General features: G+C 47.5%; 1 protein-coding gene and 1 long non-coding RNA gene across 7 annotated transcripts in view; both read left to right on the plus strand.

Annotated features, from left to right (window-relative positions):
- Positions 1-23,982, plus strand: part of TNRC6B (trinucleotide repeat containing adaptor 6B) — a 289,241-nt gene that overhangs the window by 136,227 nt on the left and 129,032 nt on the right. Inside the window, exon 1 of one of the 6 annotated variants that reach the window (XM_070052958.2) lies at positions 8,058-8,316. The exons of the other annotated variants lie outside the window; for them this stretch is intronic. Coding sequence (XP_069909059.1) covers positions 8,312-8,316 — 5 coding nt within the window. The 5' untranslated portion in view covers positions 8,058-8,311. Of the gene's footprint in view, positions 1-8,057; positions 8,317-23,982 lie in introns of those variants that run through there. 6 annotated transcript variants of the gene reach the window in all.
- On the plus strand, positions 2,706-4,858 carry LOC138844443 (uncharacterized). Its single transcript, XR_011380291.2, has 2 exons — positions 2,706-2,960; positions 3,764-4,858. It is a non-coding gene; the product is annotated as an uncharacterized LOC138844443 (long non-coding RNA).

A 23,982-nucleotide genomic window follows, 5' to 3' on the forward strand; every position in this document is an offset into this window, starting at 1 on the left:
GAGGGAAAAATGGGAGTTGGTGTTGGGGGGGGGGGGTACAGGGTTTCACATTTGCAGATGAGAAAGCTCCGGAAGCTCTCGAGATCTATGTCAGAATAATGTGGATGTACTTGAGACAACTGAGCTGCTGTTCACTTGCGAGTGGTTACGATGGCAAATCTTACAATGCATGTTTTCTTTTACCACAATAAAACGTTTAAATAAGGCGGGGATCGGGTGGCATTGTGACACAGTGGGTTAAGCCACTGCCTACAGTGCTGGCTTCCTCCACTTCTGATCCAGCTCCCTGCTGACGCACTTGGGAATGCAGCAGAGGACAGCCCAAGCGCGTAGGCCCCTGCACCCACATGGGAGACGTGGATGAAGCTCCTGGCTCCTGTTTTCAGACTGGCCCAGCTCCAGCTGTTGCCATTTGGGAACCAGCGGATGAAAGACCGTTCTCTCTCTCTCTTTAACTCTGCCTTTCAAATAAATAAAATAAATCTTTAGAAAAAATAATTTTTTTTAAAAAAAGCACTATGCGGTGGTGATTTAGCTTGCTATTTGAGACGTCCATAGTGCACAGCAGAGTGCCGGGGTTTGACACCTGGCTCTGCCTCCTCACTCCAGCTTCCTGCAGATGCACATCCTGGGAGGCAGCTCGAGTGACTGGCTTCCCGCCATCCCTGTAGGGGACCTGGATTGAGTTCTTGGTCCCCAGCATACACAGAGCATAGAGTCTAACTTGGCCTGGGCTACTAAGGAAGCCTTGCTCCATAAGCAAATTTGACTTTTGAGTTTGGTTCTAAAGAGTTTGAGAGTTTTAAAAAATGTTCCTAAAAGGTCTGCAGGCGTTGTAACTCCCAAATGAGTAGAAAACACGACCAATGTAAATGTTCACATTTCCAGCTATAACCCAGAGAGTATTGGATTCAAGTGGCAGTGGTGGTTCCAGGATGGTTCTGGCTGCTCTTTGTACTTCTGCCCCAGCTGGGGGTGGGAGTACTGGAGACACTCAGCTCTCACACACACATTTTTCCTGCCAGCCGTCCCAGTTGCTGTGGTTTGGTAGGTAACGAAGTGGGTACAACTCAGAAAGCCTTTGCCTTTCTTAGCCTCTGCACATGGCAAACTCCCACTCTGAGAGTCAGCTCAGAATCTCACCTCCTCTGTGAAACTGTTCTGACTGCCAGCAGTTAGTCCCTTGTTTTCCCGTAGCATAACCATGTTATGTCTCTGTTTTACTTCTATCGGAACAGCTATCCCATGCTATAGTTTAATTATGGGTTTATATGACTTGCTGCCTCCAAGGTATTCATAATCATTTTTTTATGTCCTCCTGGTCCAGGTTCTAGCATGGTATCTCAGATAGTGGTTCTTGACTTCATGAATGAATGATGACCAGAGTTCTTATTTCTGAATGAACTGACTGGCCTACCATATCTCATGGTTCCAGATTGCATTCTTTAACAAGGATCAGTTATCTCGCAGTGCAAATGCATTGTGTTCCTATCTGCTTTTCTCTACTTCTGCTGCTCTCACTGGGCCTGCATCTAAATAGCAGCAGGTGCTTTCTGCTTTCTGAACCCCTGCCTTCCCTCTTGGTCTCCTAAGTGTATTCTTCCTGCAGAAGCCAAGATGAACTTCTGGAAACACAAATCTGATCCTGTCTCTTCCAAAGTGGCTGTCAGAGATGCTTAGTGTGCTTACCTTTGGAGGTTTTGAAGATTTTGTCCCGTGCTGTAAGAAACGCACTTGCAGGGGCCAGTGTTTGGGTCGGTGGTTGGGAAGCCCTCGTCCTACACAGATTACCTGGTTTTGAGTCCCGAGTTTGGAGTGCTCCTAACCAGCTCCCTGCTCACGTGCACTCTGGGAGGCAGCAGGTGGTGGCTCAAGTGCTGTGTCCCTGCCCCCCCCCCCCCCACCGGGGGGGAGACCTGGATGGAGCTCCAGGCTCCTGGCTCCTGCCTGGCCCAGCCCTGGTTGTTGCCGGCATTTGGGGATAGCAGATCTCCCTGTCTAATTCTCTCTGCCTTTTCAAATAAAAAATTTTTTTTGAAAGATACATTCCATATTAAATATGTGGTTTTCTCTATTTTTATTATCACATTTTAAAATAATGTTGATAATTTTGTTTCTGAAATTCTTTGGTTATAAGTAACTGGTTAATTCATAATTACCTAAGATTTCTTAATAGTGAACATATTTAAGAATCTTTGTACAGTGAGAATTATTTTCAAATGTAATGAAATTTTGTATGTACTAATTGAACAATGAAAGAAATTGCTGGGTGGTTATATTTCTTTTTTTTAAATATTTATTTATTTTACTTGAAAGTAACAGTTACACAGAGAGAAGAGAGGCAGAGAGAGAGAGAGAGGGAGAGGGAGAGGGAGAGGGAGAGGTCTTCCATCCACTGGTTCACTCCCCAGATGGCCGCAACAGCTTGAGCTGTGCCAATCAGGAGCCAGGAGCTTTCTCCGGGTCTCCCACATGGGTGCAGGGGCCCAAAGACTTGGGCCATATTCTACTGATTTCTCAGGCCATAACAGAGAGCTGGATCAGAAGTAGAGCAGCGGGGTCTCGAACCAGCGCCTATATTGGATGCTGGCACCTCATGCGGCAGCTCTACCCGCTACGCCACAGCACCAGCCCCGGGTGGTTATATTTCAAAAATATTTAGCATTTGTTAAGTTTTATGGTTATAATTTTCTTTCTTTTTTCAGGTCCTAAACATTTTCTTAGGCGCCCATTGCTGATGTTAAGAGTGACCAGTAGGTGGTACGGTGCTGGTCACCTTCCTGCCTGAAATCCTGTATGTGACCTTGATCTGATAATTACACAGTGTACACACGTGTTGGGATGCCCCACTGTGCCCCGTAAACACAGACGATCACTGTTTGTCAGTCATAAACAGAACCAGACCTTGTCTGTGACTGCACTTTCTCTGAATGAAATCCTCACCTTGGCTGCAGGACTCGGTATGTTCAGTGCCTCCTGCCTCTTAAGGCTCATCTTGTACCCCTGCCCCCTGCCCCCACGTGTCCTGGCCTCCTGTCCCTTGGCCAGTCAGGCAGTTGCTTTTCAACTCTGTGTAAAGATTTTTTTTTTTTAATTTTTTTTTTTTGACAGGCAGAGTGGACAGTGAGAGAGAGAGACAGAGAGAAAGGTCTTCCTTTGCCGTTGGTTCACCCTCCAATGGCCGCTGCAGCCAGCGTGCTGCGGCAGGCATACCGCGCTGAACCGATGGCAGGAGCCAGGTGCTTCTCCTGGTCTCCCATGGGGTGCAGGGCCCAAGGACTTGGGCCATCCTCCACTGCACTCCCGGGCCACAGCAGAGAGTTGGCCTGGAAGAGGGGCAACCGGGACAGAATCCGGCGCCCCGACCGGGACTAGAACCCGGTGTGCCGGCGCCATAGGTGGAGGATTAGCCTAGTGAGCCGCTGCGCCGGCATAAGATTTATTTATTTACTTACTTATTTGAGAGGCAGAGAGAGAGAGATGTCCATCTGCTGGTTCATTTCCCGAATGGCCCCAACAACCAGATCTGGGTCACCCTGAAGCGAGGAGTGAAGAACCCTGGGTCTCCCACGTGGATAGGAGAGGCCCAAGCACTTGGGGCTTCTTCCACTGGTTCCCCGGGCACATTGGCAGGGAGCTGGATGCTGGCACCATTTCAGTGAGAGGTGGCTTAACCTGGTGCCTTGTGGCGTTAGCTCCGGCTTAAGTTTTGCTCCTGAGAAAGCTTCCGTAACTACCCCTCAGTGGTTCTGTTTCCCTTCAGGTTGTCCATCTTCTCCCTGAGGACGTTAGCGCCCTGTGGATGAGACCTCTGGCTTCCTGCTGTATCCGTGGCACTTTTCACAGAAATGGACACAGAAAGCACTCAGTACACATTTGCTGAGCCAGTGAAGAGCTGTATTAGTTGATAATTTAACCATCCTTGCATTGGTGTAACCATCTATGTATTGCTGGTTTAAACCCTGCATAGTTGTTTTTTTTTTATTTTATTTTTAATTTTATTTATTTATTTATTTATTTATTTTTTTGACAGGCAGAGTGGACAGAGAGAGAGAGACAGAGAGAAAGGTCTTCTTTTACCATTGGCTAACCCCCCAATGGCCGCTGCGGCCGGCGCACCGCACTGATCCGAAGCCAGGAGCCAGGTGCTTCTCCTGGTCTCCCATGCGGGTGCAGGGCCCAAGGACTTGGGTCATCCTCCACTGCACTCCTGGGCCATAGCAGAGAGTTGGACTGGAAGAGGAGCAACCAGGACAGAATCCGGTGCTCTGACCGGGACTAGAACCTGGTGTGCTGGCGCTGCAGGTGGAGGATTAGCCTATTGAGTCATGGCACCGGCCCTTTTTTTTTTTTTAATTTTTTTGCATAGTTGTTAATTATCCTCTGGAAACTGCTAAATTGTATTTGCTAAGATTTTATATAGGATTTTTGCATGTATGTTTGCAAGTGAAGATTGGCCAATCTCTAGTTTCATTTTCTGTACCATTTCAGTCTTTAAGGGTATCAGGAATGTGATAGCCTCATTGAAGAAATTAGGAAGCTTTGACATCTATCCTCATAAATTCTGGAACATTAGAGCTATCATAAAATTTATCTGTTCAGTAGCAATTTGGTAGGATTCACCCAGAAAACTACTTGGGCCTTATGTAGGTTGTAGTGGCTAGTTCTTTATCTTACAAATTTCTGCGATAGCTTGTTTTTTCTCTAATTTTGCTGGATTTCTCTAAATTTGCTGATTTTTGTCATTTCTGTTTTCCTCAACTATCATTTTGTTCAACCTGCAAGTTTTTCAACATACGTGTAATTCTCACATAATTTAGCTCAATTCTAATAAAGCTGTGGTTGTAATATCCCCCTTCTCAGCCTGATGTTCACTTATGACTTTCCTCTTTTTTTCTTTCCTGTATTTTCTAAAGGTTTATCTATTATTATTTTAAAACAAAAAACAGATTTTGGTTTATTGATCTAGTATACTTTGAGAGGAGGCTATTGTATATTTATGCTTTTATCACTGTTAATTTCTTTTCTGATTGTTATTTTTTAGATGAAAAAACTTAATTATTCAAAAAGAGTGACAGAGAGAAAGTGAGAAATAGAGAGATCTGTATTCTAACTGCTTTCACTCCCTCAGTGGCTGTGACAGCCAGGATTGGGCCACATTGAAGCCTGGAGCCAGGAACTCAGTCCAGGTTTCCTACATGGATGGCAGGGACCCAACTCCATGAGCCTTCACCCGCTGCCTCCCAGGGTGCACATACGCGGGAAGCTGGAACCAGGAGTGGAGCCAGGCAGAGGCAGAGGCACTGTGATATGGGATGTAGGAGTTTCAAGTGCCAGGCCACACACCTACCCCAGAGGCAGCAGCTTTGAGAAATAAGAAAGATTTTAGATTTCTTTGCAAAGTAAAGAGAAAGACAGAGAGAGAGAGAGAGAGAGAGAAAGGGAGAACTTCCACCTCCATTTATTGGTTCACTCTCCTAATGCCCACAACAGCCAGGGTTGGGTCAGAATGAAGCCAAGAGGTGGGAACTCCATCCAGGTCTCCATGTGGTCACAGGAACCCACGTACTTCAGCCTTCGCTTGTTACCCGCCCAGGGTGTGTATAAGCAAGAAGCTGGAATCAGGAGCAGAGCTGATGCTTGAGCCCAGGCCCCAGGCATTCCAGTAAGGGAGGCAGGTGGCCTGAGTGGTGTCCTAACTCCTATTCCAATTGTCTGCCCCAAGTTAATATTTCTTACGACTTCATAGCCTTACCTTGTAGTAATATAATTTCTAACATTGTCTAATTGTTAATAAATAAGTACAATAAATGTATCACAAAGCCCAGTGTGTCTGGAAACAGGGAAAAATGGTATACTAGGGAGCTTCAAAAAATTCATGGAAAATCTGAAATATTTTAGTTCCATTTTCCATGAACTTTTTGAAATCCCCTTGTATTTAATGTTCTTGTTCTTTAAGGTGAACATTGAACTACTTGCCTTCAGTTTAGTTATTGCAAACACACAAAAATGATGTCTAGAGGTTGGAGAAAAAGTATTGAACATATTGTTTGAAAATAGAACCAATATTTTACTTTAAAGTGTCCCCGCTTTTTCATGCAGCTTGCTACTTAACACAAAGCAACACATGTAAACATCTGTACAGTAATAATACACACTGGGGAGTGGAGGCTTAGCAGAATTCAGTTTCGTAAAGAAATCGTGTCCGTCACAGATGAAAGCAGGGCAGCCGTGCGGTCTCCATGCATTTTAACACACTGAGCATGCCTCACGTAAGTCAGTTTCCGTAACTCATCTGGAAGGTATTGGGAGGATAAAAATAGGTGAAATGTTCAGAATTTCCATCCTAGGAGTTTCCTGCTTTTGCCTACATTTCGATTGTCAGCCCAGGGCCTGACCGTTCCACTCAGTGCTGTGCAGACAGTAGAAGCATTTTGTGCCACGAGCACCCAGCTGCCAGATAGCTTGGGCATTGGCTGCCTCCTGCCTGAGACAGCGCCTTTCCTGTTCTCTGGGAGTGGAAACAGCAAAGTAGGAAGATTGTATCAAGAGCCAGGAGCCAGGGCAACAAACGTGTGGGATCTGGAAGGCACTCACACGATCCTTTTCAAGGGACGTGGGGTCCATCCGTTCCCTGCCGACTGGCACCATCAGCCAGAGAAGGAGAAGCGCACCGTGAACCCACCTTTCCCGATCTACAGAGGGCAGGGAACGTGGTGTCACGGGGCCGGCACCCTTGCTCACTCACGCAGTCCTGAAAAGCGCTGGGTGGATGTGTGTGTGGGAACTCGGTGACTTCCCTTCCCCGACGTCCTGTGTTTGGGTGGCAGGTGTCCTCCTCTTCAGCCCAGCCCTTCCTTCAGGTAGTCACCTGCGGGTGGGGCTGCAAGCGGGGCCCCGCCGAGTAGAAGACAGCCTACGTGTGCTGGATCAGAGCAGCATTCCGTGGGCTCCCTACAGATTATACTCCTAGGAAGAAGAAGTGGCTCAGGGTGTCAGGGGCGTGTTTCACTGGAAGGCCCGGTCTAGACTGGGAGGGTCAGATAGCGCTGCCAGGGGAGTGGCTGACTTTTGAGATGGGCAGGATAAGGCAGACAGAACGTCTGAGGCTACGAGAAGCCAAGTGCAGAGTTTTAGAGCTGAAAGAAACCAAAGATACCATCTCAAAGTGATAAGCCCACACCCTACAGACCAGAGACCTGAGACCCGGAGGTCAGGGGCCCACCTCTAGCCCTGGAGCCACATTTGCTGTTGGCCACGGGGCTGAGGTTCTCAGGTGGGCAGGAATAAGGAGCCCATGAGAAGGAGGGGCTCAAGGTGGTGGGAACCAGGCAGGTCTTAATTAAGTGCAAGCCGCGGTCAGCTGCAGGGCTGCTTCCTCAGGTGGGGGAGGGGATGCAAGCTGACTCAGGCCTGCCGGGGACTGTTTGCAGGGCTGTAGCAGTGGAGCTTTTATTTGGGTCTGGGGGAGGAGCTGCAAGCACACACACACTCGGGAAACAATGCGGTCTGAGCTCAGGATTGGGAAACCCGCACTTGTTCCTCTGCCGGCTGGCTGTGTTTGGGACGTCACGGAGTCTCTGACTCGGCCTGCGGTTTACACTTGGGTGCAGTTCCTGTCGTCCTTTTCCGTGCATTTCATCGAGGAGCTTGCTAGAGACCAGTTGTGCCCTTTATTTCACCTTAATCTTTAAAAATCGAAGGCTCCTGTTTGGATAGAGCTTTGCTTAAGCCCCCTTTAGGAGCAGTTTGCCAGCCTGTGCTTGCCCAAACGGCAAGAGAATAACCAGCAAGCAAGCCAAGATCAGATCGAGGATCTGCAAGAATCGTTAGCAACTGAGCAGATTTCAATAAACCAATAAAGGTTTTTCTATTTTGTTCATCTGTTACCCTTGTGCTGTTGCCACTTTCACATGCAGTGTCTGTAGGCGGAGAGTATGAGATAGCAGCGTTTCACAGATGAAAGTGAGCGGAAAAGGGCCGCTTCCCCTTTAAGGCAGCTTCACCACCCCCCAGCTCCCTCCCCTTTCCTGATTGACAAACCTACCCGAAGTCACATGATCCGCCTCTATTTGAAGGTCACAAAAAGCTGCTTCCTTTAGAGACAGAGGGGGAGAGAGAGAGCAAGAGGGAGAGTGAGTGAGAGAGAGTTACTTCAAGCCAAAATGGCCGACAGAGTCTCTGCTGGTTTCTGAATATTTAAAATACAAAAAAACAGACAGACAAAAAGAATTCATTTTTTGGATCTTTTTTCATTTCCATTTCTACCTTGTATGCCTCAATTTGCTGGATTTAAGCACTGCTGCACTTTATGAGGTTGGTAAATATTTTCAATTTTTTTAAACCAATTGATGTATATGGGTCTTGTCTAACCGTTCTCACTGGTGGTGTTGCAAATCGACATTTGTCGAGCGTGGAGGCTGGCTTCAGACATTTCGTGAATCTGTGTGAATCAGACCCGTGATGTACTTCTGGTTTGGCATTTTAGAAATGGAGAAGACTTGGTAAAATATTTAAATTTTGAAGTGGTTTAATTGCACTTTTAATTTCTATGCAGATTTTCACCATCGTTTCTACCTTGCAAATACATGAAACAGCGAGTAATTGGAAATGTGATATTTAGAGAGAGGGTTTTTTAAAAAACACAGACCTCCCCCTCCCCCTTTAAATCTGCTGCAAAAATTTGCATAAATATAAATGGGTTTGCATTCTCTCGGCTGTGAAGGCCGACAAAGGATTTGGGAGGGCAAGCCCCAGAACGGGAAAGCCTTTTAAAAAAAAAAAAAAAATAGGGCTATTCTTCCTCGAGAGATATAAAACTTTAAGACCTGGTGCATTTTAAACCTCAGGCTGGGGGCAAGCGAACGCCGGGAGGTTTGGGGTTTGTGGAGTCCCCCGTCTGAGAACCTCCGGGGCAGTCTGTGGTCGCCCCTCGCCTTCCTGCGCGCGCTCACCCGCGCTGGGGCTCCGTGTGCGTGCTCAGATGTGCAGCCAGATGCACTTTTATTTTGATCGTGGTGTCCACCAAATGGTGGGACTGTCTTGTAAACACGGTGTTTCGACGGTCCCAGCAGCCATGCACCCCATCTGGGAACGATTTCTTCATCGTTTCTCCCCATAGACTGGCCTCCTCCATGTCTCAGGAAATAAAATTTGTGCTTAGTTTTGTATGGATGAATAATAATTCGGCTTTTCCACACCAATTCAGCGTGGCTATGTGTGTGTTTGCCAGTTGTCAGCCTTGCATCCATCGGGAAGTGGTCACTTGGGGTCATAGAAACCAGTAGCCTCCTGTGTGATTGTGCGTAGCCCCTGGAGGTGTGCGGTGCCTGAAGTTAAATTCCATTACTCCTAACACAGGGTTCTGGAAGCCCCAGAGCAGGGAGGAAAGAAAGCTGAAAACTTGCTTCCTGCGAGCCGCCTCCCCCTGTGGTGTGAGAGTGTGATGTAATGCCTCCCCGTCTGGGGGGCTGCGGGCGCTGCACTGGGATGTAGCAGGCACGTCGCCCCCTCTCTGGGCAGATGCCCCCTCCTCCGCGCGGCCCTGGCTCCGAGGGGCCCTGTTTTCTTTTCTCCCTCCCTCCCTCTCTCTCTTTTTTTTTTTTTTTTCCCTAATTTGTATCCTGATTTGTGCCTGGCATATTGGCATGAGAAAGGGACTGTTCTTGTAAGTCTGTTACAAAGTATAGTTTAGAAAAAGGCTTGTGAGATATGCAAATAGGTTGAATTGTCATAGTCCTGTCTTTAGACATGTGGACTTGGATTACAGCTAATTAAGCATAAATGGAATAATTTTGATCAGAAAGAGAGCAGTGGTTTTTGTTGTTTCCTTTTTAATTAATCTAATTATGAGATGCTTGCTTGGTCTGAAAGTGTTAAAAAAATAAAATGGAAAAAATGTTGGACCATCTTGAAAATTTGACAGTCTGGGAGAGGGTGTGTGGTGCTTTCAAAAGCTGTATTCACTGTTAAAATGGATTGGCCTCTTGTGCTGGAAATGGCCTGGTTCTTTAGGCCGATTGTGTGTAGATGAAGGGACTTTCACGCTGATTTAACCAGAAGACTTGGCATCTGAATACATAAAGATAATTAAAGTCTTCTGTCTCCACAGAGCAAGTGTTTTATTATTTTTTTTTAATTAATGTTGTTGTTATATTAGTAATGGTCAGAAGTAGAGAAGTGACTGTTGAGATTCAGTGCAAATTTTTTTGGTGATGTGAATTCAGCTTTTGTGTAAGAGGTTTAGAAACAGTACAGGAAAGAGGTAATCTGGAGCAGATTTGTGTCTCCAGTTTTTTTATGACTTGAATCTAAAGAAAAAGATAGAAATTACCTTCTTGCATTGTGGTCGACCTAAGGAAAATTAGAGCTCTGACTTTTGTTGTTATTTTTTTTTTCCCTGAAAATGAAAGCACCTATTTTGGGCTTCACTTGTGAGATGATTCATTCTACACCCATTTCCTAAGTTGGCCTCCCTGAGAACACCTAGGCTTTCCATGTTTTGCCGCTAGATTGTTTTTGTGGGCTGTGTAAACATGTGAATGGCAGGTTAATTCAGTTGCAGAGGGAGGAGGCAGAGCAGGGCTCCTGTTCTGGGCAGAAAGGGGGGTGATAGAATGAAGCAGAGCAGAAGGCCCTCTGGTCCCTTGAAGGGGAGGATAGATAAGACCTGGCTTCAGGGGTGGCGAGTTGTAGCCGCTCGGCTGCCATCTTGGATCTGAGTCCTGCAGAGCCGGCGTTGTGCTCACCCCACTGGCGCGATGCAGAAGCACAGAGACAGGACAGTGATAAGGCAGTGTGCACGCACGAGGGGTCCAGGCTGGGCCTTGTGCTGAAGTTTTCCTTCTGCTGGTTGTGTGAGATGAAGCTCTGAAAACTTCAGATGTGGCTGGTGTTAAGGACAGCCAAACCTAGAGGCATTAGAGCTTGCACACCGTGGTTTTACTTTTCAAAAATGAGACAGCGGGTGCAGAGGAAGTGTCTTAGTGGAGAAAGTGAGTATAATCCTTACTCAGGTGTCCCCCACCCGTGCATCCTTATGCTGTCTGTGATAGCTGGAATAATAAACCCTTCTAAACAACTCTGTGCTAAGAAACGTCATGTTCCCATCACTGAGACATCACAGAAATTGACAGCATCTATCAGAAATGTTATCTTAATTTTCAGTCTTGCCTCTTGATTTCCAGGAAGACAGCATTGGCATCCTGTGTACCTGGCACAGACGGCTCTACTGTTCACTTTGAATGGCCATTTGTTACTCTGTGGCTGCTAGGACAGTCCTTTAAAAATAAACTTCTGAAAACTGAAGCAGGGACTTCTCAGGCTTGTCCAGCCCTGCAGTGCTCTTTACTAGAGACACTGAAAGAGTGATAGGTGGCGACGGGGCCTCTCGGGGTCTGCAGAGCCGGCCAAGCAGGGCGAAGTCATCGGAGATGGGCTTCACCCTGCCCAGCTGCCCCAGGACTGAGAAAGTTTGGGGGGAACTTAATTTTTTAAGTCAAATTGTCTGGCATTGACTGTCTGCACTTCAAACTGGATGCGGCCCCCAGGCCACGCAGATGTCCTCAGGGACTCCCAATCTAGTGAGGTTGGTTAACAGATCATCTCAGTCGATGATGTGTGTGTGTGATATTACAGCAATTACCAGGCAGCAGAAGAAACCTGAGCGTCTTCGTAGGAGACCCCTTATTTAAAGAAGCCAAAGAGTTACCCCTTTATTAACTGTTATCGTTGTTTGGGTGTTAGACTGTGAGGGGAATTCAGGGTTGCTGACCGCTGGCTGGGGAGAAGGGAGGCACCTGCTGAGTGTTTCCCAGTGTTGTTCATGGATTTACACTAATCCCACTTCCCTCACCTGCTTCTTGTGATTAAGACTGGTGGCCTGGAAAAGGACTTAACCCATGATGGCCACATCGTTAGCACTGTCTCCTTCCTGCCTGCCTGCACCCCTCGTCACATATCACTCAGAGGCATTTATGCCTGACGTAGGTGCGGGGGAATCTGGGAATTAACTGTTGCTCTGAGAGCCACCTGGTTCCTCTGGAAACAGGGACAGTTCTCTCTGTGGTGTCTGTGTGACAAGCGCTTTGGGCTGTAGTTCTCTTTACTGATAACCAAGCAAGGAGTGTTAGTTTTTGCTTCTGGTAGTTCCATTTAAGGTTTGACATGATAGTTGCCTTATCTTTGTTATCTTTAGCTCTGCAACTCTCTCTTCAAAAACATCTTTTGAATTATCTCTGTGAACTTTGCAACACATTCAGAGTTACTCTGTTATATCCCTCAGCTTGACTTTTCTAAAACTTTTATTTGAGAAGCAAGCTCCCATCTGCCACTCACTTCCCAAATAAATGCTTGTGAAGGCCAGAACTGGGTTGGACTGAAGTCAGGAGCCAAGAACTCAATCCAGGTCTCCCACCTGGATCTTAAGGCAGCACTGTCTCAGAGGGTGTGCTGGAGACTAGAGCCACAGCCAGATGGTGAACGGGTGACTTAGCCACTAGAGCAAACAGTCCCTCAGTTTGCTTTTTTTTTTTTTGACAGAGTGGACAGAGTGAGAGAGAGAGAGGAAGGTCTTCCTTCCATTGGTTCACTCCCAAAATGGCTGCCAGGAGCCAGGTGCTTCCTCCTGGTCTGCCATGGGGTGCAGGGCCCAAGCACTTGGGTCATCCTCCACTGCACTCCCTGGCCACAGCAGAGAGCTGGCCTGGAAGAGGGGCAACCAGGACAGAATCCAGCGCCCCAACCAGGACTAGAACCCAGGGTTCCGGTGCCACAGGTGGAGGATTAGCCTAGTGAGCCGCGGCGCCGGCCCCCTCGGTTTGCTTTTTAAATACCCCTTGATTGTGTCACTGTCTGAAATTATGTCATTTGTTTCCTTAGAACTGCGAGCAGAGGGCTTGCAGGAATAGGTACTTGGTGAAGTGTGCTTGAGGTAGCTGGGCAGATGTGAGGGAAGTGCGTTGTTGTGAAGCACGGAGGAAGTGTTGCACGCTAGGACTGGGCCCTGAGTGTTTCCCCCTCTGCAGTGTCTCCTTCTGTTGAATGAACCAGAAAGGCTTTTATGACCCCACAGAAGGCCGCCATTCTCGCCATTCTCTCGGCTCTGCCTGTGCCCGACTGGCAGGAGCAGAGCCAGGAGCTGGGCTGAGCCTTTCCATTACAGTCCTCACATTCCTATGGTCTGATGTCATCTCTCTACTCTCTAGTTTCCTTCAGGCTCTGCCTCTGGGACGTATCCACATTGGCTTGGCTGCTTTTCATACGTTTTGCATCGAAAGGTTCTCAGTTTCACATGCGCTGCTCTTGGAGTTTACCCCACAGAGAACACAGAATACAGTGTTCTTCCTTTTGGTGATTCTGTGCCCGCACATGTGAATTCTGTTTACTTAACCAAACAATAACTAGTTTTGACTCAAAAGATAAATTAAAATTTAGGTCAATTGCCCACTTTTCGCAGTGCTGTTGAATTAATATGGATGATGCAGAAATGGTTTTCATTCATTGACCTTGGAAATTGTTTTATAAAACCTCAGAGAATTATGGTCTGTTTACTCATTCATTCAGCAAATAATTAATTGTTGAATGCCTACTATATGCTAGGCATTGAACAAAGTACTAGCAAAGAACTATTATGAAGATCTGCTCCAAGCCCCATTGCTAAAGTTAGAATATAAATGGGAGGCGGCTGGCCAATTCTCAGGCTGTTGGATGATTACACAGAAAGGACACCTGACCTAAACAGAGGTAATAGCTTGTACAAAGTCCCTGAGGCAAGAGTGGAAATTGACATATTTGGGGACCAGCATATAGAGTAATTGGAGGTCCTCGGCCTATAATGTCTCCAAGGGAAGAAATAATCTGGAAAATAAGAGGTGAAGCTGAAAAGCAAAAACCTGGCCAGAGCCAGAAAACTGAGTTCATGTGTGGAAGTCTACGCTGAGAACAGCTGACGAGTCTTAAGCATGAATGTCAGCATTCAGACTGGGATTTTCAAAAAATATTTTTTAAAGATTTATTTATTTATTTGAAAGAGTTACACAGAGAGGTGGAGAGGAACAGAGACAGAGAGAGAGAGAGGTCTTCCATCTTCCATCCACTGGTCCATTTCCCAGTTGGCTGTAGCATCTGGGAGCCAGAGGCTTCTTCCGGGTCTCCCACATGGGTGCAGGAGCCCAAAAACTTGGGCCATCTTCTGCTGCTTTCCCAGGCCACAGCAAAGAGCTGGATTGGAAGTGGAGCAGCCGTTACTCAAACCGGTGTCCATAAGGGATGCCAGCATGGCAGGCGGTGGCTTTACCTGCTATGCTACAATGCAAGTCCCAATTTATTTATTTGTTGGTTTACTTATTTGATAGGTAGAAAGTGTACGGTTTTTTCTGTCTTCTGGTTCACTCCTCAAATGCCTGCAATAGCTAAGCTGGGCAGGCTGAAGCCCAGAGCCAGGAACTCCATCCTGATCTCCTACATGAATGGCAGGGTCCAAGCGCTTGGGCCATTTTCTGCTGCCTTCCCAGGCACATTAGTAGGGATCTGCAACTGAGTGGGGGGTTGTGGCTTAGCGAGCAATGCCAGCATCCCACGGTTGCCGGTTTGTGTCCTGGCTGTTCCACTTCTGAGCAGTGGAGGAAAGGCAATGGAGCATGGCCCAAATGCTTGGGCCCCTGCCACCCACCTAGGAGACACAGATGAAGTTCCCGGCATCTGGGTTCAGCCTGGCTTATCACTGGCCATTGCGGTCACTTGGAGAGTGAACCAGCAGATGGAAGGTTTCTCTCTCTGACTTCCAGATAAAATTTAAAAAAAAAAAAAAAATAGAAGAAGTAGAGAAGTTGGGACTCAAACTAGTGTCCTTCTGCACCACAACAGCTGCCCTGAGATTGGATTTTTGAAAGACAACAGTAGTTGTGTTGTGGAGAGTGGCTGGGTGTTGAATATAAGACCAGCTGATATCGCAGTACTCTCAAGGGAGTCATGGCCTGAACTGACAGCAGAATTGAAAGAAGCGGGTAAACTGGAGACGTTAGGAAGCTATCACAGGACTGATCACTGAGAGTGAGAAGGCAGGGTTGGGGAAATTAGAAACTCACACCCGTGTCTCTGGCCTGGTCTGCTGGGAGGAATGGTGCTGCAGTTCCCTGAGTTACAGTCCGTTTAGATGAGGGACACATGTGGAGCTGACTTCATGAGGCCAGTGTTGGGAGTTACTGAATCTTGGGATATCCTGATGAAGAGCTGGAGTAGTTAGCAGTTCCAAGTTCACCAAGAGTTTCATTTTTCCATGTTTTCTTTGGTGAGATGTCCAAAGATGGCATTCCTACAGTGTGCAGTAAGGGGCTGCTGTCTTACAGAAAGATACTGCCATTGTATGCCCACTACCATGGTGGTCATTAGAAATTGTAGGAGTTTGAGAGAGGAGAACTCCGATCTGTTGGAGCTTTGTGTTTGTTGAGCTGAGCCTTACAGATTGGTCAGAGTTGTGATGAGAAGAGCAGGAGCAAGCCTTTCAGGTGGAGGAGGGCTGGGCACGTCCAAGGGTCGATCGGCAGTTGGATTGCAGAGGATCAGGGTACCTGCTGAGTGGCTGCATCTCTGTGGCTGTGGGGCGGGGAGTGTCTGTTGAAACTTGGATGGCGGAGTGGCCAGGTGGCATTTTGAGAATACTGATATGGCTGTGGGGCAGAGGAGGACTGGGAACGGGGGACCACAGGGAGAATTTAGGGTCTAGGGGGCCAGTTGGGAAGCTATGGCAAAAAGGGCTGTTGGGAAAGGACCTGCTTGAAGACGGTGGGCATAGGACCAGGCAAGGGACCAGAGACTCTAGGTTTCGAACGGCGGGAACCTGCAGCTGTAGTGAAGACGACGGATTGCGGGTCAGCCCTGAGCTGGAGAAGTTAGTGCGCGCTCCACATGCACTGCTTAGCAGGAGCTGCGGCTCGAGAAGGAGGTCAGGGTGCAGATGAGGAACTGGAAGCTTTCCCCAGAGCAGCGACAATGAAGCCGAGGGAGTGGATGAGGTCACCTCGGAGTGTAAAGAATAGAAAAGAGAACCGAGAGTGGGGCCTTGGGGACAGGAAGAGAAAGAGCACCTGGGCGAGGATGAAAAGAGAGGTGGTGATGGAGGAGGACAGTCGGCCACAGTCACTGAACACGAGCAAGGGAGTTGTCCGTCGCAGGTGTGGTCAGCAGTATTATGTGCTGCACAGGAAGAAGGGTATTTGGTTATGGCAGCGTTCCTGGGCCCTGTGTTGGGAGGTGTTCCAGTGGGAAAGGCTAAGGGCAATTATTAGATTACGCCAGCCCCGTCCAGAGAAATAGAGTACAGGCCACGTATGTTATTTAACTTTTCCTGGAGTTGCGTTACAAAAAAAAAAAAAAAAAAGGGTAAGGAGTGGTGTTGTGGCTCAGTGGGTTGGGCCACCCCTTGTGACTTGCACATCTCATACTAGAGTGTGAGCTCGAGTCCCAGCTACTTGGACTTCTGATCCAGCTTCCTTACTGATGAACCTGGGAGGCATCAGATGATGGCTCAGTGCTTGATCCCCTGCCACCCACGTGGGAGACCTGGATGGAGCTCCAGACGCCTGGCTTCAGCCTGGGCTAGGACAGGACACTCCAATAATTGCCCTGAACCTTTCCCACTGGAACGCCTGCCAACAATGGGCCCAGGTTGCAGGCATTTGGGGAGTGAACCAGCAATGGAAGATCTCTCTCTCTCTCTCTCTGTTACTCTGCCTTTCAAATAAATAAATCTTAAAAATAAAATGTATATTGGGGCTGGCGCTGTGGTACAGCAGGTTAACTCCCTGGCCTGAAGCGCCGGCATCCCATATGGGTGCCGGTTCTAGTCCCAGCTGCCCCTCTTCCAATCCAGCTCTCTGCTATGGCCTGGGAAAGCAGTAGAAGATGGCCCAAGTCCTTGGGCCCCTGCACCTGCGTGGGAGACCCAGAGGAAGCTCCTGGCTCCCGGCTTCAGATCAGTGCAGCTCCGGCTGTTACAGCCATCTGGGGAGTAGACCAGCGGATGGAAGACCTCTCTCTCTGTCTCTATCTCTCCTGTAACTCTGTCTTTCAAATAAATAAAATAATTCTTTAAAAAAAATAAAATAAAATGTATATTATTAGAATTAATTTCATTTTAAAAAAAAAAGACTTATTTGAAAGAGTGACAGAGAGATGGGGGATGGGCCAGACTAACACCAAGATCCAGCAACTCCATCTGGGTCTCCCATGTGGTGGCAGGTTACAAGTGCTTGGGTTAGTGTCTGCTGCCTTCCAGGTACACGAGCAGGAAGCTGGGTTGGAAGCGGAGTAACTGGGACTTGTACCAGTTGTATGTGGAATACTGGAGTCCTAAACGCAGTACCACAACGCCTGCCACACTAATAATGTATTTTTATTTAACACAGTATATCAGGATGTTTCAAACATTTGTTGAAAATGTGCACTGCGTTGTCTCTTTAAGTTCCATTTTCCTTGAACTTTTGGAAGTACCCTTGTTCAACATGTAATTGAAATATTAATGCATTATTTTACATTAATTTCATATTAAGTCTGAAATCTGGTATATATTTTATTTTTTTTTTTATTAGACAGGCAGAGTTAGACAGTGAGAGAGAGAGAAAGGTCTTCCTTCCGTTGGTTCACTCCCCAAATGGCTGCTACAGCTGGCACGCTGCGCCAATCCGAAGCCAGGAGCTGGGTGCTTCCTCCTGGTCTCCCATGCGGGTGTAGGGCCCAAGCATTTGGGCCATCCTCCACTGCACTCCTGGGCCACAGCAGAGAGCTGGACTGGAAGAGGAGCAACCGGGACAGAATCCGGTGCCCATATGGGATGTTGGCGCTGCAGGGGGAGGGAAGATTAGCCAAGTGAGCCACAGCGCTGGTCTCCATATTTTATACTTATAACACACTTCATTGAAGCAAAATTTTCATTGGAAATACTTGGTCTATATTTACAGTTCATAAATCTTACCACTTTTTCATCAGACAGCAGATTAATATACTCAGGTTTGTCTAAGTGTAGAAAGTTTTCCCAGTAATGAAATAAGTGTCAGTTTTTAGATTTAAATTATTTAAGGATAATTAAACATTCAGTTTGAATGGCACTGGCCTCATCACAAGTGCATGCCAGCCGATGAGACTGTCATGTTGGGCTGGGCAAGGTCATGCCACGTGAAATTGGCTGTCTCATTGCCACGTGTGCGCGGGAGCCACCCAGAGTCCCGGCGCTTCACCGGAATAGTGTTTCTCAGCACCTGTGTTGGCAGATCCTCATGGGGTTTGCAGTACCAGAGGGGTCAGTCCCCTAGTTTTGCATGTGAGAAGATGAACTTTTTTAAAAAAGTTATATAGATGCCAAAATTTAAAACAGGAAATTAAACTACAGCTTTGGCTCAGGCCAGCAGTTTGATGGTTAGTAGGAGTTCCTCAACTTGCTGGTTTGTGTTGTGTTTCTGAAAAGCTCTGCCTGGAAGCTTATATTTAAAACCAATTCAGTGGGATGGTGGGAGCATTCCTGCCACCTTTTTCTAAATTTCTTGTGGGCTCCAGGGAAGGCAGTGAGATGGTGGACCCAGGTGGTGATGGGGTTGTAACCAGGATTCTGTGTTCTCAGGAGCTCCGAGTCAGTGGTGCCAGTGGAGGTGGAGCAATGGGCAGGGGATGGGGGCACTGAGGCAGTGATTGTCACGCTCACTTTGTATTCTTTGCTCACCAGGGCCATTATAATTAGTATTTACTAAATAATGAGGGTTCTTTTTAGTTTATGCAAAGGAGATTCAGTGCTGGCCTTGTGGTGCAGTGGGTTAAGCCTCTGTTTGTGAATCCAGTATCCCTAACAGAACACTGCTCTGCGTCACATGCAGCTTCCTGCTAATGTGCCTGGGAAGGCAATGGAGGATGGCCGAGGTACTTGTGTCCCCTCCGCTCTGTTGGGAGCTGCAGACGTAGTTCCTGGCTCCTGGCTTCAACCTTGCCCAGCCTCAGCTGTTGTTGGCATTTGGGAACTGAACCATTAGTTGGAAGAGCCCTCGCACGTGCGCTCTCTCTCTCTCTCTCTCTCTCCCCCCCTCTCTTTCTGTCCTTCTCTTGTCACTGCCTTTCAAGTAAAAAAAAAATTTTTTTAAAGGATGTTCAAAGACTTTCATTTAAAATCGGCTCTTTGATTTAGACTGCTTTGTAGCTATGTAGCTGTCTAATGACCAGTAAAGATGGAAATGGTCTTTAGTTCTTCTGGGAACCAAACCTTGTTCATACTGGAGAGTAAGGCTGATTTCTGTTTACTGCACAGTTTCATTGCAGCTGATACAGAGATGCTTCTCTGTCTCATGTGCCCTGCAAGAGTTTGGGGTGTCAGCTAGTAAGTCCTGTTTTCTGTTTTATTTATTGGCCTTACATTTTTATTTTCCACTAAAAGTATATTTTGACTTTCTATTTATGCCTTTGTAAAAGCCAGACTGTGTAGTAGTGCCCCTAAACACCCTGATGGGTCCAGAATCTCAGGGAGTCAGTGAGTGGTGGGAGCTCAGGGTCCCCAGGCTTGCAGTCAGCGGTGGTCTGCCAGTGTCGTCATTCGCTTCAGCCCTCTGCTTAAAGGAAGTAAGTACCTTTCTCTTTAAGCCAAGGATGCCTGTTTGTAAGCGGAAGTTAGATAATTGGGTAGCCAAGAATAGTGTCTTTTGCTCTTTTTGATTGGATCCACTGTAGGAAATACAATCTGTATTAAAAAAAAGAAATACAATCTGTATTGAGACCCTGTGCACAAAGGAGTATGTACATTGAAGCAAACGTGTTTACTTTCTGAGACTGTAATGTACTTAAAGAGTCTCCGATTATGTCCGTTTTGTAAAATATAAAAACAAAACCCAAAAATGCTGATCTCAGGTGACACTAAATTGATGTAGTGATCCACTCATGGTGCTCTCACTGTGGTGTGAAATGGTTTGGAGTGAACCCCTCCTGGTCCCCAAGAGAACCGGATTAGTCCGCTTGGTTGTCAGACCAGCTAAATTCCTAAGCAACAAAGAATGGCCGAGTTGTTACTTCAACATGTGGAAAATGTATTTTGAAATTAAATAGACAAGTATTTGAGAGAGAATAAGGTGAGTAGACAGAGAAAGAGCTCCCATCTGCTGGGCACTGCCGAAGTGCCACAAGGGCAGGAGCTGGCAGCTCAGGCACTTGAGCCGTCTCTGCTGCGTCCCGTGGTCTGCATCGGCAGGAAACCGGAGTCAGAGCTGGAGGCAGGTGAACCAGGCGCTCCTGTGTGGGATGTGGCGTCTTGACTGCCAGCCCAGACGCCTGCACCTGGGAAGATGCGGGTTTTCTGTGGCTAGAATATTGTCTTCCCTGTCCAGGGTGTCTCATTCTGATGAGAAGGTGTTAGCCATGCATTCTGAGAAATGGAGATCAGGCAAACTGTCTGTCTCTCTGGATGTGTGTGTGTGTACGTATATTTCTAAATGAAGGTTTATGTGTATCAAGTGTCTATGTGTGTGCATATATATAGAAATGAGTATATAGATATATATTTTCTCTCCAGATTGTAGAAAAACTTAAGCAGAAAACACCTCTTTAGCTACCAGATTATGTATTCTCTCTTGGAAAGGCTTCATGGGAAACACTGCCGTGCTCTTTTTCTTAGGGGGGAGGGCAGTCTCCCCTTCCCCAGTATCACGTCTCACAGGCAGTGCAGCCACGTACCACATAGCAGCAGTGTTTCAGTCAGTGAGAACGCAGTCTGTGACCGTGGTCCCCTAAGAGTGTGTCGCCTAGCGACGTACTGGCCTGGTGTGTGTGAATACTCTGGGATAGCACCTAACAGCAAAATCACCTAACAGTGCATTTCTCAGGACGTGCTCTCATCGTTAAGTGACGCGTGACTGTGATATGTTCTGTTTTCAGACACACTTAAGTACATTTGATTAGCTCTACATTTCCCACTGTGTTGGGGGTACTGATAGATTGGCTACCAAAAAAAAAAAAAAAAAAAAAAAAAAGGTTGCTTTCCTTTTTCAGGAGTGAGGCTGGAACCCAAACCAGGCAACCCCAGTTATGGGATGCAGGTGTGCCAAGTGCTCTCAAGCCGAAGGCTCGCCCCTTCTTAGAGTTAAGATGGCAGTGTGCACTGAGTCTTAGTGATGTGTGCAAAATGTTTTCTTAAAGTACCAGACTTTTGTTTTTTAGTGTAAAGTTGGGGGAATTCGTGATTGTCTTTCCAGATGAATTACTCCTTTCTAAAGCTGTAGTCCAGCAGGCTCGGCTTGGGTGTTTTCCCAGCACTCCTCAGACACTATAGGGTGGTGCTTCAGATGCGGGCTTCAGGGAACTGCAACGCCGAGCGGCAGTGTTGGGATCCCCAGCGTGAGTTTCCAATTCCAAAGTTGCCAACTAAAGACATTTTAAAAACTCACCATTTACTACCATCACTTCAAAAAAAAAAAAAAAAAAAGAAAGAAAGAAAGAAAGAAACATATTAACAATGACAAAAAGTAGAATGGGCCGTCTCAGGAGACATCTCATTAAAGGGAATGTATGCAGCATCATGAAAACCATTGCTCTGTATCCCCTTTTCCTTTTTTTTTTTCTCCCTGTAGAGCAACACCAACACTCAGGTGCAGCATGGCAGCATGGGAACTACATCCTAATTACAGGCCGTCTCTTGGCACGTGTTACAGTGACTGTGTGCTCGCAGGGTTTATTAGCCTCACTCACAGGAGCAAACCTTATTTCAAGTTCTGGGACTGCCTGCCTCCCATAGTGTTTACTGACTGCAAGGATGATGGTTTCATTGACTCACACATTTTAAAAAATTACTTTGTTCTCTCTGAATATGTTGTGGGCAGGTAACCATTCTGCACCATTGTAAAAAAAAAAAAAAAAAAAAGAGTCAACTCTATTAGCTGCTAAACAATTGTAGAATCTGGAAGGCACAGGCCGGCGCCGCGGCTCACTAGGCTAATCCTCCACCTTGCGGCGCCGGCACACCGGGTTCTAGTCCCGGTCGGGGCGCCGGATTCTGTCCCGGTTGCCCCTCTTCCAGGCCAGCTCTCTGCTGTGGCCCAGGAGTGCAGTGGAGCCCAAGTCCTTGGGCCCTGCACCCCATGGGAGACCAGGAAAAGCACCTGGCTCCTGCCTTCGGATCAGTGCGGGGCACTGGCCACAGCGGCCATTGGAGGGTGAACCAACGGCAAAGGAAGACCTTTCTCTCTGTCTCTCTCTCTCACTGTCCACTCTGCCTGTATTTAAAAAAAAAATCTAGAAGGCGAGTTAAAACTCAGGGCAGAGTTTATCTGATTCATGGTGATTATGTAAGTAGGTCCCTCTGAGTGATATCACTTAGCTATATTTCCACCAGCCTGTTGGTCTTTATGAGCTCAACCATGTTATATACATTAATTTTTATGTTCATCACCCACTGTCACATTTTAGATGACAAAGATCTGAAGTCTGGCAACCTGCGCCTGTGTCTCCTCTGACCCTTTTCCCCAGGGAAAGAAGTACTTCTTAGCTTCACCTGACTCCTGTAATCAAGGAGGCTACAGCCCACCACTCACCGGCCTGCCCGGCTGTGATAAAGCTGTCAGCTGGTTGTGGGAGGCACCCCAGCGAGGGCTTTGACACTTTGGCATCAGAGTGCTGGGGCAGAGAGAGGAGAAGGCAGGGTTATCCGTGTAGTGTGTCTGGAAGCAGTAACGCGCTGGGTCGACTTGAATGTGAGCTTGTCGAATTTAGTTCTTGGAAGGATGTGTTTATTATTACATAAGTATTGAACATAAATGACGTGTTGGGCCCTGGAGTGCCGAGCATACGAAGGTGAAACACCCGAGTTTGCCGTTGGAACTCAGTAATGTAAAGGGAAAGAGTGAAGCTGCCTGTCGTAAAGCCCAGGCCGAGGGAGGCCAGAGGACAGAGAAGGAAAGAGGCCCCCAAAGAGGAAGCCTTGAGCTGTGCCTTAAAGAGCTGTTGGTGAGGAGGGCGGTGAGTCAGCGGGGGCAGTGGGGCCCTCGGGTCAGCCAGTGGGCAAGGCCTGTCCTCTGCGCTTTCTCATGAAGTGAGGTGCACACTCAATGTCTGCCATACCGTGGTTGCGAGGGTTGAATGAGAATTTGCTCAGAGTGGCTAGCGCTTTGCTTGGGTCAGCTTTAGCTACTGTTTTCATTATCATTGTTGGTATTGCAGGCTGTGGCAGGCGCATAGGAAAGAGGCAGCGAGTGGGGGCCCACGGGTGAGGGTTAGTGGCGGGGCAGTGTTGGCTGTCTGGAGGACACTGGAAGGGTGTTTCAGAGTTGTGTGTATTTTGATGGGCTTTGGATTTGTCTTACAGTAAACAGTTTAAAGAGGCAGCATGCCTAATTTGATCTCCATGTTGAGGTCTGAAGGAAGAGGAGAGACTGGGGACTGGCAGCCAGAGCACAAGAAGCGACTGAAGAACATAAATTAAGGCCATGACAGTGAAAGTGGAAAGGCCAGATTTAGAGGCACTTCTGGAGTGGGCGCCATGGGATCTGACGAGAAAGGGGCCGGGGTGGTGGTGACCCCAGGCAAGGTGAAGGAAGCATGAGGTAAGATACGGTGGTTTCCGCAGGTGGAGCAGGGGCTTGGGTGTGTGGTAGACTGCACAGGGGAGGTGAAAGGCTGTGCGTTTTTGCTCTGGGCAAGTTTTAGATTTGCTCCACGTTGACTGTAACTTGACAGGCAGAAACGAGGGTCTGGAGCTCGAGAGAGAAGTGGGGAGCTGTCGGTTTACACTCAGAGACTGCGGGTCAGCCAGGAGTGACAGTGCTTCCTTGGTGGTTGATCATGGGAACAGAATGAGAACAGAAAAAGGGTTAGTGCGAGAGAAACCTCAGCAGGGAGGGGTGCTGGAGGTGACGGTTCTCAGCAGAGCTGTGCTCAGGGTTGGCCTATGTAAGATTTGGCCTCTGGTGCTGTGGCGTAGAGGATAAAGCCACTGCCCATAGTGCTGGCATCTCTTATGGGCAT

Source organism: Oryctolagus cuniculus, chromosome 11, assembly GCF_051225735.1.
Source record: "Oryctolagus cuniculus isolate XC-2025 breed Fujian yellow rabbit chromosome 11, ASM5122573v1, whole genome shotgun sequence".
Classification (NCBI taxonomy): Eukaryota; Metazoa; Chordata; class Mammalia; order Lagomorpha; family Leporidae; genus Oryctolagus; species Oryctolagus cuniculus.